This window comes from Saccopteryx bilineata, chromosome 2 (assembly GCF_036850765.1).
Source record: "Saccopteryx bilineata isolate mSacBil1 chromosome 2, mSacBil1_pri_phased_curated, whole genome shotgun sequence".
NCBI classification, from domain to species: Eukaryota; Metazoa; Chordata; class Mammalia; order Chiroptera; family Emballonuridae; genus Saccopteryx; species Saccopteryx bilineata.
Window position 1 is genome coordinate 394,215,558 of NC_089491.1, and position 14,741 is coordinate 394,230,298.

General features: G+C 51.8%; 1 protein-coding gene across 8 annotated transcripts in view; it reads right to left on the reverse strand.

Annotated features, from left to right (window-relative positions):
* The window catches only part of MPRIP (myosin phosphatase Rho interacting protein), a 177,133-nt gene that overhangs the window by 133,536 nt on the left and 28,856 nt on the right, over positions 1-14,741 (reverse strand). For all 8 annotated transcript variants that reach the window (XM_066264491.1, XM_066264490.1, XM_066264488.1 and 5 more), the window contains exons 2-3: positions 8,981-9,058; positions 6,681-6,746 (exon numbers count right to left, since the gene is read on the reverse strand). In XM_066264491.1, coding sequence (XP_066120588.1) covers positions 6,681-6,746; positions 8,981-9,058 — 144 coding nt within the window. The remainder of the gene's footprint in view (positions 1-6,680; positions 6,747-8,980; positions 9,059-14,741) is intronic.

A 14,741-nucleotide genomic window follows, 5' to 3' on the forward strand; every position in this document is an offset into this window, starting at 1 on the left:
AACACCCAATCAAAACAGCAAAGAGAAAAAATAATTCAAAATAGTGACGATAGTGTAAGAAGCCCCCGGACAGCCTCAGGAGCCAACACTCTCATCACAGGGTCCTGGGAGAAGAAGAGGGAGAGCAAGGAATTTCAAAATCATTTGAAAAAATGACAGGAACCTTTCCCAACCTGGTGAGGGAAATAAACATACAAGTCCAAGAAGTACAGTACAAGATGAACCCATAGAGGCCCACACCAAGACACAGCATAACTAAAGTGCAAAAGTTTAAAGACAGAGAATCTTAAAAGCGTCAAGAAAAGCAGTTAATTACCAACAAGGAAGCTCCCATAAGACTGTCAGAGGATTTCCCAACAGAAACTTTGCAGGCCAGAGGGGAGGGGCACAAAATATTCAGTGATGAAAAGCAAGGACCTACAACCAAGATCACTCTACCCAGCAAAGCTGTCATTTAGAATCAAAGGGCAGATAAAGAGTTTCCCAGACAGGAAATAGCTCAAGTTCATCACCACCGAACCAGTATTCCATGAAATGTTAAAGGATCTTTTTCAAAAAGAAAAAATAAAGATAAAATATATGAACTGTAAAATGGTAATAAATACATATCTATCAACAAATAAATCTAAAAAATAAACAGAACAGAAAGAGATTAAACAGAACATTCTGACAGGTGCCAACCTGGGGGGGGGGGGTTGAAGGGATTTATAAGCACAAATTGGCAGTTTGAGAGCAGTCATGGGGATGGGGGTCAAGTGCAGCTCGGGGAAAACAATACTATTCTAATAACCGTGTGCGGTGTCACACAGGTACAAGATTTATCAAGATGATCACTTAGAAAATTATATAATGTCTAATTATTGGGTTGTACGCCTGAAACTAACATATTGTATGTCAACTATAATTAAAAAAATTTAAAATGGTAAGAAAAGAAAGAAAGAGAGCAGATTCTCAGGGAAGGGCCTTTCAAAAACATTTACAGCAGACTCCAGCACCAGAGTCTAGGACGACGGCAGACCGAATGGCTCACCACCTGCCAGCCAACAGGTGCGAGCTTCCCCCACACCTGGACATGCTCTTCAGTGTCCCGTCTACGCAGGCACACGCCAGGCCCTGCCACAGGTGCCCCCCGTCCTGTGGAGGGGGCCTACGTGGAAACAAGCATCCTGGGGACAAGGGAGCGACAGAGAAAGGATGATCACGTCTGACCTGGGTCTTCTCTTGGTTCTCGAGCCAAGAGATGCCCCCCGTGGGCCAGTCTGTGACCCCCTGTGCTGGGTCTCCCCACCCATAAAACAAAGGTCTAGACCGGGGTCATATCTAGAAACCCCTCCACTCCAACCCCCAGAAGTCGGCTCTGTTCTTCACCCAAACAGTCCCATGATTAACCACTGGTGGCTTCCATATGCAGAAAATGTCACCTGGGCCAGCCTGCAGTTGTTTAAGTGACAAGAGAAAGCTACCAGAGGCAGAACGGAGCACTTTTTCCACAGACATCACGCTCAAATGTCTTAACAAGCCTGAGTCTCCAAGCTCTTCCCCAACTCAGGTTAACAGTAGGGGAGAGAGGGACTTCAAGTTCAGCCTTGGGCATCTGTGTCCTGCTCAAGCCTTTGACTCAACACCAGAAGTAGCTAAATTCGTTGAAAGTCTTGAGATCAACACAAGCTCCGGGACTCTGTCCTACAGGAAGCAAACTGTAATGGAGCCAGAAACCTACCCTGTCTGCACCTTACCCTTGGAAAGGCGTTCAGACCAAGCTCACGGCCTGACACATGAGCACAGACATCCCAGGGTAAATTCTCTGGCTCGACCTATGGAACTGCCAAACCCACAGATGCCCCCCGCCAAGAAAAGCACATACCCAAGAGCTAAAATTGTTTCTTTATTATGATGAGATGTGAACTGAGCTTGAGTCCTTGGCAACACAGCACCTCCAAAGTCAAAGTCACACAGCTCTGGTCTCTCCTGACTCTCAAGGATTCTTGCCTGACCTAAGGTGGCACAGTGGATAAAGTGTCGACCTGGAATGTTGGGGTTGCTGGTTCAAAACCCTGGGCGCTTCCCTGGTCAAGGAACATACGGGAATTGATGCTTCCTGTTCCTCCCCCACTTCTCTCTCTCTCTCTCCCCCCCTAAGATGAATAAATAAAATCTTTTAAAAAAAAAAGGACTCTCAATATAGAGAAGGGAGAGCAGTCTCACACCGTGAAAGGTGGCCCTCGATACCGCACACCTGCCATAGAAGTGTGGGTACGATCTTGTCAGTTTCCACACGGGAGAAACCCACGGTCAGTTTGTTTCAGCAAACACAGTTCAAGAGCATTAGATCCATCACATTTTTTTAAAGGAAGATTTTGAGACATGCTCCAACGTGGGTCAACTCTGAAGACATTACTCTAAGTGAAATCAGCCAGACACAGAAGGACAAATACTATACGGTGCCACTTATATGAAGAACCTAGAGAAGTCAAAATCATAGAGGCAGAAAGTAGAACAGGGTTGTGGGCTGGGGAGCAGGTGGGGAGCTGGTGATTAACAGGGACAGCATTTCAGTTTTGCAAGGTGAACAGAGGTCTGCAGACGGTGGGGCTGATGGGTGCACCAAAGTGTGAGTGTACTTAACCTTTGAACTGTACTCTTAGAAATGGTTAAAACTGTAAGTTTTGTTATATACATTTTACTGTAATTAAAAACAAACAACCCTTGGACCCTCTTTTTCTTCCAGCCGGGAAGAGGAGGAGGACAGGAAAGCAGGAGCCCGGCCCCTCACTGCCCTAGCCTCTGCCGATCTCGGGGCCCTGCGCCCTCCGGACGCAGCGCTCCTTGGGAACGCCTGCCAAGTGACCTCTGTGCTGATGACACCAGCACCTGGGCCTCACAGCAGTCCCCACAAGCTCACACCGAAGTGGCAGAACTCAGCCCAACCACGGGCAGATCCAAACAGAAGTAGAGGAGAGAGGCAGCATGGTTTCTAGACTCTTCCTCAGCTCACTCCTGAAGACCGGGCCCAGCCGACTGACTGCTCAGGCTCCCTGTCTGGAAAGCTGCCTGAGCCCGCCTCACCTCAGCTTGCACTCGGGTAACTTCTTTTCCTTTTTCAGAAAATGACCTCTTTTCCACACCCACCAGTTACAACAAGAAAAAACTTCCCAAAAAAGAAAATGGGATTCCCAAAGGTTAGTCCCGACTCAGAGCCACCTGAAGAGAAAGGCAGCAGTCAGGCCTCGGAGGGCCCAGGTCCAGCAGAAGTCCCAGAAGAAAGGCCTCTCAAACAGCCTGTGAGGCAGACACAGAGCCAGGGACGGAGGCTCTCCTCCTCCTCTGGGACTCCTGACAGTGTCAGCACCCACTGTGCCCCTCCTGCTCCCAGGGAAGGGGGCCCAGACAACTCCCCCCCACCAGGTGGTTCTCTGGAGCTCATTCTCCCTTCTGCTAAGAAACCATTAAGAGCCACATGCCCACATGCATCTAATCCCTCTCCCAGAAGCGCCCAGCTTCTGAATGCAGAAATTCTGCAACAATGCATTTAACAAAGGTGGTTAGTTCAATAAATATTGTCTGGGTCTCTACCATATAAGCCCCAGGCCAGACAATGCAGAAAAATACCAAGGATTATCAGGGGGCCCAAAAACGAAAAAAGGTCACAGTCCAGTTCATGAGATAACATTTAAACAAATAGTAATGTTTTACAAAAGTAACGTAGCATAGCAATTGAAAGTGTGAAGGAAGAGCCCAGCCATAAAATGCTACAAGTTATCATATGCAGACTAGCCAGGGAGGCCTAGGGGAAGGGAGGCCTGCGAGCTGGTCCCTAGATCCCCCCGAAACCCCTCCCTTACCAGAAACAGGCCCACCCTATTCCCTGCCTGGCACTTAGACAGCAGGCTGACCCTACCCCATCACTCCCTCATGCCCAGAATATCTGATGGCTGAGGCTTTCTTTTTTTTACAAACAGGGATCCTAACAACTCATATTTTAAGAAAAAATTAAATCACTGACAAGGTCTCACAGGATTTCTAAGCCTTGACACTGCTGATACCTGGAATTCAACGATCCTTTCATGGGTGGGTGCTCCTCTGTGCGTCACAACGTGTTTGGCAGTGTCCCTGGCCTCCACTCAGTAGGTGCCAACAGCACCTCTCTATACCCTCCACACTTGTGACAGTCAAAGATGACTCCAGCCAGTGGCAGACGCTGGACGCACAGTGGTCCCCAGCTGAGGACCACAGCTCTAGGTACTCAGAGAAAACTTCCAGCACGGCTAGAATTCAGTTCACACACGAGCCTGCCTGAAAAGTTCTCCTGCCCCAGGTCCCAGGACCCTGCTGGCCAAGGGGAGGCAGGAGTCTGGATCTCAGGACAGCTGACCCCCGGGTTGGAGCTCCAGGACTCTGGACTATGCTCATCCGCTGAGCAGCCATGAAGAGCAAGGTCTGATGCAAATCACTGGGGAACAGGAAGGAGACTGCCTGTAAGCCTCCTGGCAACGGCTGCTGATGCTGACCACTGGGCAGCTGACCACTGGGCAGCTGGCCCCTCGCCCCCTTCACCCAGCCCCCCTCAGGGCAGCCCAGACACTTCCCTGCAGCTCTTCCCACACACAAGGGAAACCTTACACATCTCAAATGTTGCTTTAACGGTATTTCAAAGCAACTGCCACTCTTTTCTTTTTCACTCACAGAAATAACGCCGCCTTGCTCCCTGGAGGTGCAGTGCATCTGGACCGCCCACAGTTCCGCAGACCAGCACAGCTGCCTCACAGAGTCCGTCTCCTGAGCTCTAAGGTCCTCTGCCAGACAGTGGCGCGTGGCCCACAGCTCTCGGCTCTGGGCACCCCCATGCCCTCTCTGCAATCCAGGTTTTCACTGAGGCGGCTTCCTCACATTGTCAGCACTGCTCCCCTTCCGCCCGGTAGCACCCAGACCGCAGGGAGGCCACACTGCACGGCACGGTATCAGCACCCATGGCTCAACGGCTCTTGGGGTGCAGCGTGTGCTCTGCGTTTGTGCCACACAAAGGCATCCCATAACCACCTTCCTTGTGCTTGTGCAGCTAAGCTGAAAGGAATAATGAACTGCACTGGACTCCAGTCAGACTTAAAAAAGATTTCCAGACCAGAATCATTGGGCTTCAAGGAAAAATCTAAGAAACTCTTTCCGGGACGGTTTACTGCCCAGCCCAGCCGGAACATAATCCAGTGATCTCTGAGACTCCCTTTCTGTTAGTCTGCAAGGCTGCAGAGAGGTCCGCCAGGCACAGAGGGAGGGCAAAGCAAACCCAAGACTCTGAGCAGCCCCGCTCCCAGCTCAGAGCTGCTGCAGGCGAGGCGGCTGGGTCTGCTTCCCCATCCACTTCCTTCTCAGCGGAGACGGCGTCCAAGTGAAAGCAGTTTCCACCACCCACGGGCACTCTCCTCCAATCCAGTCACCTCAGACTCCTCTGGGTCACAGACGTTTCCATGGCAAAACCCTCTGTGGCCCATCCACATTGTACAGGTACGCACACAGAAACAATGAGAAGGAAAAAAATTCTTTTGAAGATGGAACCAATGAGGTGACAATCAAGGACTAGGCATCACACCTATTCGTGCCATACCTAAATGTCACACCCATGAACTCGTCCCAGAAACAAAATAGAGAAAGCATCGCAACACAAAGTTTAGGAACCACGTGTGGATATGGACCCACTCATGGCCTCTTCACCCATGAGACATAATAACCACCCTAAAATCCAACTGTCCACATCATCTCAGAGTTCCTTGGGGAGGACAGTTCTCAGCTCCCACTTTCAGAACCTGCTTTCAGCCCTGCAGCAAAGAAATCAACTCCGGGTGGGATGACCACCCTGGTTCACAGGGTGCGACTCCTTTCTAGGGTAACCCCCGTTATAAAATGCTGTCTGAATGAATGCACACACACCCACACACTCAGATGAAACCAGCAAAGGTGCTCAAATCCTCGCCTTCAGCCCTTTATGAAGCTTGGAATTCACTCACACCTGAGATTAGTGAGGAGACCAATCTGCTCTAGAGAAAATATCAGGACACAAAACGGGTGGAAAGAGAAACGCCAGAATATTCTACCTGGTTGGTCTTGGGTTTGCCTCCAGACCGAGAGCAATAAACACTCACCCAGCCCAGGAAGCAGGAAGCAAAACTGACGGGTGGCCAGGCAGGACCTGTACGCCGTGGCCTAGCAATCGGAAAAACAATGATGACCAGGAGGCCTCCGCAGATCAGTTAGATGAGCAAGACCAACCACAGCAATGGAACTGAGGGTCAGGCTTGGACACAGCAGGTGGGGGCATGTGTGCTCACCTTCCACATGTCCCGCCAGGGCCAGCCCCCGCCTGCCCCTTCAGGTCCACAGCCTGTCCCACTTCTAAGCAGGAGCGCTATGTATGCCCAAGTCCAACCCTGTGGGCCTTGGACAGGAGTGACTCCTCCCTCACGACTTACCCTCACCCACAATCACTAAAGATGCCTCAAACCAAAGGCCTGGGTTTTAAGGGTCATCTCTTAAAACCCACCAGTTGCCACAAGTTCTTCAAAAATTCCAGGCTCTGAACAGAAGGCCAAGTGAGAGACACAGATGCTGTGCCCACAGATGATGCAGAGCTGCCACAGAGAAGCGGCCTGGCGAGGGTGGAGGCAGGACCGGGTGCAGGGGGCACTCACCATCTCGTCCAGGGCATAGCGCAGGAGTCCGTGCTCGTAGAGGATGAAGAACCGCCGCTGCCATTTCTGCAGAGGAACAGGGGGGGTGTTCAGGAGGGCTCTGGCCCTGACCTCTGCCTGCTGGGTCCTGGTGTCTGACCAGTCTGTCTGTCTAAGCAATGCCTGTTCCACGCTTCCATTTCTGAGGCAGATGGCAGGAAAGAGGGACTTGAGGCGGAAGAAGGGTGACTTACTAGCCAGGATTGGGCCAAAGAAGAGGCCCAAAACACCCAGTGTCTTTCCACACAAGTTAACGAGACTTCACGTGATGCCTGGTTTATTTTGATTTGCAAGGCCCTGGGAAGCAGAGGTGTCTTGGTCAACTTTCTGTACTCTTTATGTCCCCAACACAGAGCTTGTCACATATGTGTCAATATTTATTTGATGAGTTACTGGTATGATATGAATAACCTGAGAATACCAAGCACTGAATTACCACTCTGAAACAATAGAGGCAACTGCTACAAAAAGTTGTTCCAATGATTCATAGGGAAGGGACACAGGGAAAAAGACACCAGGCCTAGGAGTCACTGAGAACTCAGCTAACAGAAAACAAAACCGAGGAGTACGACACCAGTGGAAACAACTCCGATGCCCAGGGAGTGAGCCACTAGCAGGGTGTCCTCTCTCTCCTCTCCAACCAAAGGCCAGGCAGGGCCCACAGCGGCCACTGGCACCTACAGAGGAATGGGAAGAACCATGAGGGCGTGTGCCTTCCTCAGGAGGACCCATGACCCATTTTCAACACTTCAAAAGCCCAACATAACTCATACTTTTACTGGCATTAAGGCCACAAGAACTAACTAAAATACCACGTCTCTTTGCTTTGGGCCAGAATTACATCACTTATAATAATCATTTTCCCACTAGAAGCTAGTAATGGCAATTCTGTATGACCTAAATATGAAGGAAAAGGGAGCTGCTCCCTGGTCACTGGCACACTGAAACCGCCCTCCCGCCTGGGTGGCAGGAGCAGGACACTCAAACACCCTTACAAAGGACCTGCAGGGGGCTGGTTCCAGGCTGGGTGTTCAGGGGGAAACTCCCCACGAGAAACATTTCCAAGGCTTCTATATTTGTAGTCTTTAGAAATAAACCCCATTCTAGAAGGAATTCCAAAGGACCCAAACGCAATGCAAGGTCTGTGGAGCATCAAGACCCCCACCCCAGAGTGTAGCATTCAGGCGGGGGCGGCAGAGAACAAGAGGCAGGTCAGAGGCCCTCTGGGTAAGCAGGGGACAAGGAGCAGGGCTGGGAGTGGAGAGGGGACAGGCAGCAGCACCTGGAAAGAGCTGTGGAAAAGGAAAGACAGCGGTTTAACTAGAGTCGAATCCAAAGGGGAACCCTGGCAGATGAATAAAGCACTGGTCAGAAACAAGGCTGGCTTGACCATCTCACTACGCCAGCAGCCTGCGCAGAGCAGGACGCGCCCTGGGCTGGAATGCCCGGGAGAGGAGGAGCAAAAGCAAAGGTCGTTCTCAAGAGTCTCATCCTGCCTGAGCAGGCAGTGGCAAGTGGACAGAGCATCGGACTGGGACGTGAAGGACCCAGGCTCGAAACCCTGAGGTCGCTGGCTTGAGCGTGGGCTCGCCAGCTTGAGTGCGGGGTTGCTGGCTTGAGCCATCAGATCATAGAAATGACACCATGGTCGCTGGCTTGAGTAAGGGGTCACTCGCTCTGCTGTAACCCCCTGGTCAAGGCACATATGAGAAAGCAATCAATGAACACCTAAGGTGCCACAATGAAGACTTGATGCTTCTCATCTCTCTGCCTTCCTGTCTGTCCCTCGCTCTGACTCTGTCACAAAAAAAAAAAAAAGTCTCAGGCCTTTGCCAGCACTTGTTTGCTAGGCCCCTAGCTGGGGAGGAGGGAGGAAGGGAAGGGAAGAAAATGAAGAGGGAAGGAGGGAGCTACAAGAGGCAGGGCCTCGGCACGGGAGGAACTGGGAGCCTCACTGGCATAACTGCCAACTTTGCTAAATTGCCCTTTTTCCTCTTCCTTCCAACTATGTCTGGAGTCCAGCTGACCCAAGACACAGGCAGCACCATGTGAGAGCATCTCACTTCGAAGGGAGCACCAGGTTTAACTATGTGTAACTGAGACTTCCTGTAGGTCCTGCACGTTTGCCAAATGGGGATTCCCTGCTGCTCCTACCACCCCATGACCCTCTGTCCACTCCCGGCCTCCCTCTCCCATTCTGTCCGCCCATCCTCAGCTGAGCCCCTCTCCCCCTCCCACCGGGGGTGCCCTCACTCACTCACCCGAGACCGGTGCACGGGGTTGTCAAAGTCGGTCCCATCTGGAGCCAGGAGCAGCCAGCCACCATAAATGGGTTTTGCCTGGAAGAGGAAAGGGCAGATCATCAGTAGCCTGGACTAGAGAGAGAACAGGTTTCAACAGTCAAATTAATGGCAAGCACTTGCCAGAAACAGAAGTCACCTCTGCTTAGCACACTGCACACATTTCATCCCCCAGCCACAGGCTGGGTCTCCGAGAAAGAGGTCTGACAGCAAGAGGATCATGGGAGCTCTGCAGCATCTGATACGGAGAGTGGAACACAAAATCCAGTGGGAAGCTGAGAAACCACAGAGAAACTCCTAAGAAGTTCTCAATCAAGCCGCCAAGATCAAGAAAAGAAGGACATTTTCTTCAATAACCACGAGTGCCAATGTATGCCAGGCACCAGACAGATCACACAAACAACACAGTCAAAAGCCTTCCCCCTGACAGTGCACGCGAGGGCTGGGAGAAGAGACACGGCTTCAATGGCCTCAGCTGGCACTGGCCAAGACTCATCAGATTACTGGCTGTATGTATGACCCTGGGCTGGAAACCCTTTGAGTTTCAATTCTCCCATTGGAGGGGGGTGGGGGGGGGGTGGCAAATGGATAATAATTATGTCTATGCCTCATGGTATTTAATGTGAAGACGGGTGAAATAATGCAAAGAAATATAAAATGGTGTAGCCACCGTGGAAAACAGTCTGGCAGTTAAAAGGTTAAATGCCGAATTCCATGCAACCTAGAATTCCACTCCTAGGTATATATATACTCCTAAGAAAACTGAAAGCAAGTGCTCAAACAAAAACTTGGTCATGAATGTTCCCAGCAGCACTATAAACAATAACCAAAAGGTAAAACAACCTTGGTGACCATCAACAAATGAATGGATAAGCAAACTATTACATCCATACACCGGAACATTACTCAGCAGTAAAAAGGCGTGCAGTACAACATCCTACAGCATGGACAAGCCTCGAAAACACGCTGAGGGAGAGGAGACGGACGCAGGAGACCACCGAGTGTGCGAGTCCACATCTGCAACCAGGGGAGCCCACAGAGCCAGGGAGCAGGCTGCCAGGACAGGGAGGGAACAGGAGATGGGGTGATGAAAGTGTTCTGGAATTAGATAATGCATGACCTTGTGAATATGCTAAAAGCTACGGAACTGTACATTTTCAGGGTGAATTTTATGGTACGTGAATTATATCTGAGAAAAAAAAATGAGAAAGCCGCCTTGGCCGGATCACTCAGTGGTTTGATCATGGTCCCTAAGTGCAGAGGTTGCCAGTTTGAACAGATAGGAACAGCTCAATGTTCCTCTCTCTCTCTCTCCTTTCCTCTCTCACTAAAATCGGTAAATAAAAACTAAAAAAAAATTATAATAACAAAAGCATACTAGGTACAGTGTTTGACCTACAAGTGCTTAATAAATGTTATCTGCTATTATAATTTTATATTCGAAAAATCCTCCTCCTCAGAGACCCTGGCAGCCAAAGCTCAGTGTGAACTGAAAGGCCCAGACACTGTGGCTCTGCCTCCCTTCCAGCCTCGCCCAGCTGTGAGAGGGGTGGGCAAAGGGACAAGCAGGCCTGTCTGTCCACTACCCCTTGGAGGGCAGTAACACAAATAAAACCCAAGCCTCTCTCTACCTTACACAAGGGCTGATCTCTGGGTAGGCCTCAGGGGTCCTCCTAACATGGTTTTTATTTTACACTCCCCAAACTGGGAGGCCACCTCACTTTTCAGCTGTGGAATCTGACTCAGAGAGGGAAGTCACTTGCCAGAGGTCACACAGCATCTGGGTTAGCCAAGACACTTCTTTCCTTCGCTTCTGCAAGGTCCCCAAGGCCGCCAGGGGAAGCACTCTGCTTTTCCCCGTGAGCGTGATCAGAGCAGGCAGGAGGGCTTTTGGGCAAGGGGTGTGGAATGGACTGAAGGAAGGAAGTGAGAGGCTGGCTTTGATGAAACACGGAGTGGCTGCTGGCAGAAAACCAGGGGTTAAAGGGACACAACTCAGGAGGGCCGTGACCTCAGTGTGGAATGAACCCTGCCTGGGAAAGCAGCAACACAGAGAGTGGGGTCTGTTTCTCAGCAAACACCAGCGGTGCACAGCCATCCCCAGGCCGGTGAACACAGCTGGCCTCTGTCCCGTGTCACTCGGCGATGTGCACGCCTGGCAGACCCCATGGAGGTCCACACAGAGAATGGCGAGGCCAGCGTCGGGGCAGATACCCTAGGCCAGGTGAATCCCCACTTTGCTTCTCAGCCTGCTGTTCCCCAACCTGTAGAATCTAAAGGTTAGACCACAGCCATGTCCCCTCCGTTCCTGTCTAGCTTTGATTGTACACCACCCTCCTAGTCTCCGGCCGCAGGGCTTTGGGGCAACTTCACGTTATCAGCTAGGTCTACCTGACCTGTCCCTAGAAGGGACAGTGGGAGATCTAAGGGCCTGGCACAAGTTTTCTCAGGACCCAGCAACGGTCTCACAGCAGCCCACCATCACTGCCATTATTCACTCAACAAACGTCTACGCAGGCCTACTGTGTGCACACTGCTGCACCACCTGCTGTGGTTGCCATGACTCCCTTCTACAGAAGACCCCAAAGGGTATCTTGCCAGGAGTGCAGGCTGTCCTGAGAGACGGACAAAGTAAAACACAGTGCTCCGGGAGGAGGAGCAGGCCGGGCCACGGGTAGCGTCCCAGCAGGAAGATTCACGGAGGGAGACCCCGTGGCAGGAGATGACGCTGCCTGGGGCGGGGATAGAGGGTTGAGGGGTGACAGCTGAGAGGGACAGGATTTCTTTGGGGGATGATGAACACATTCTAAAACTCATTATGGTGGTCGTTGCTCACCTCTGGGAATATGATGAAAGTCATCAAAGCGTACATTTTAAATGGGTCAACTTCTTGGTATGTGCAAGTTATCTCAATAAATCTGTTAAACAAAGTCATTTACCAAGGCCTGTGACAAGCAATTGGAAAGCAGAGAGAAATAAGAAACTGCTCCTATCTTCATGGGTTCGCAGCACAAAAAAAATGTAAATTAGGTCCTAGCCAGCTGGCTCAGTGAAGAGCATCGGCCCAGCATACAGATGCCCCGACTGATCCCTGGTCAGGCCGCACATGAGAAGTGACCATCTGCTTCTCTCTCCCTCCCTCTCCCCCTCCCTCTCTCTCTTCTCCTCTCACAGCCAGTGGCTCGATTGGTTCAAGTGTCGCCCTGGGGGCTGAGGATAGCTCAGCTGATCTGAGCATTGGCCTCAGGTGCCAAGAATAGCTCAGTTGATTCGAGCATCAGCCCAGGATGATGGTTACCAGTTGGATCCCAGTCGGGGCACATGCAGGAGTCTGTTTCACTATCTCCTCTCTTCTCACTTAAAAAAAAAAAAAAGTAGGCCCTGGCCGGTTGGCTCAGTGGTAGAGCGTCGGCCTGGCGTGCAGAAGTCCCAGGTTCGATTCCCAGCCAGAGCACACAGGAGAGGTGCCCATCTGCTTCTCCACCCCTCCCCCTTCCTTCCTCTCTGTCTCTCTCTTCCCCTCCCGCAGCCAAGGCTCCATTGGAGCAAAGATGGCCCGAGCGCTGGGGATGGCTCCTTGGCCTCTGCCCCAGGCACTAGAGGGGCTCTGGTCGCAAAAGAGTGACAGAGCATCGCCCCCTGGTGGGCAGAGCGTCGCCCCCTGGTGGGCGTGCCGGGTGGATCCCGGTCGGGCACATGCAGGAGTCTGTCTGACTGTCTCTCCCTGTTTCCAGCTTCAGAAAAAAAAAAAAAGTAAATTAATGAAACTTTCTCCCCACCTAAGGAGGGGCCAAGAGTCACTCTGTAAGTGTTAGTGTGACTCTGCACCCCACACTGCCAGATCTGGGAAATGTCATTCAAAGAGACAGGAATAAAGGTTTTAAAGGGCAATGACCAGGTCCTTTGGTTTGTGGGAAGTCAGGTGGAATGTGCAAGACACAGAGGCCAGAGGGAGAGTAAGAGGCCACAGGCACAGGCCTGACAGACCAGGGGTGGAACAAGATGCACCGGAAGGGCTGGGTGGTGCCTATGGCCGAATGGCAACGAGAACCAGCAGGTGTCCACTGTGCACCTACAGGGTCCCTGGAGACATCAAGGCACCTGCCTCCTTGCACTACTACTCAGTGAGCACATGGGGTGGCAGAACTGAGTGAGGGCGGTGAGCCCCCCACCACACACAGGATGGCTGGGGGCAGCCAGGACTCTGGACACAGGCAGAGCAGTAGGAATGACTGCACTTTGTGGGGACAGTGAAAAAGGAGCCGATCGAACAGTGCAGGGCTGCTTATGCTGTTTCCTACCTTAAAACTCGTCAGTGTCTCTTCCACTGAAAATACCCAGACTCTGTAACCCAGCCCGCGAGCCTGAAACTCTCAGGGCTTCCTCTTCTTGGAAAACCTACCATCCCGACCCGATCACCTGCCCAGGAAGCACTAAGCTTCTCCCGACAGCTCTCAACGCCACCAGCAGGCCCGGCTGTGTCCGCAGTTCAGCAGTGCCAGCCGGGCGCTGTCCCCAGGGGACCAGAGGCTCACAAGTGGCGGCAACATTCCTCCCTCCCAATCCTCCCCTTTTTTCCTGGGGCGAGGCCTCTGACAGGCCAGAGGCATTTTCTTGCCGAGAGCTCACAATAACCTGAAATACAGACTCTGAAGCACACAACCCAAGGAAGCCGGCCCAGAGGATGTGCTATGAAGTCTCAGTGCTCTGCTAGCTAGTGCTGTCTTCTGGGAGTGGCTGGTTTGTTGTTTTTAGTTTTTGGAGGGGGGCATGCAAGAGAGGCAGGTATCTGTTGTTGATACTGAGGATTCACGCTGGGCTGTAAGGACCCAAAGGATGGACTGAGTTCTGTTTTAGGACGGCCACCCTGGAGGAAGCACGCTGGTCTAAACCCCAGGTAAGAGTTACTACATGGAAGCATCCCCTGACCTGATTCCCTTCCAGCGAAACTCAGCCTTCCCTCCCAGACCCAATCAAGCGGAGGCTGCACTTCCTCCTGGCTGGTCTTTGGGAAGAGGCTGCTGGTGGTCTGGGTGGACCCCTCAACACAGAGCCCTGCCAAGAACGGTTCCTTGGAACTTCTGCTTCCCAGGAGGTGAGGCAGGTGGAATGTTCCCTGTTCCTCCTAAGTACAAATCAAGCACCAGACACTGTACACAAGACAAGCCGGAGAAGACCCTGAAAAGTGGACAGCTCAGGACCCAGGAAACGACCCGGGTGTGTGCCCCGGGTTTCCTTGTGCCTCGCTGTCCCAGGTGGGGGCTGGAGGAGAGGGCCGCCTGGAAGTGCCCGTGGGCAAAGACGAAATGCCCCAATAAAGGTCTGCTTTCTGGAGCCAAAGAGTCTGAGAAGGGACAGCTGGAAAAACAGAAAACTCTGAGACAATAACCCTACTCTAGCAGACACCACAGAAAAGATGCAGCCCCCCCATGCCAGCAAGGCCTAGACTTCTACCCCCCCCCTAGCAGTCACAAGGCCCCACCTCTCCCTGTTGGGCAATGTCAGAAAAGAACAGGTAAGGGGCTGACTCCCCCTACACCCCCACAGTAACAAACCCCCCACCACCTGAGGTGTTAATGGAGGCCGAGGAGGGGGCTGCACTTCTACCTCCAGGAAATAAAAGGTTCCCCTTCCCCTGCTGGAGCCATGTCAGAAAAAAACAACGGAAAGAGAAGGGCCAAACACGATCCAGTCACCTAACATAACACAAAAATGTCCAGGT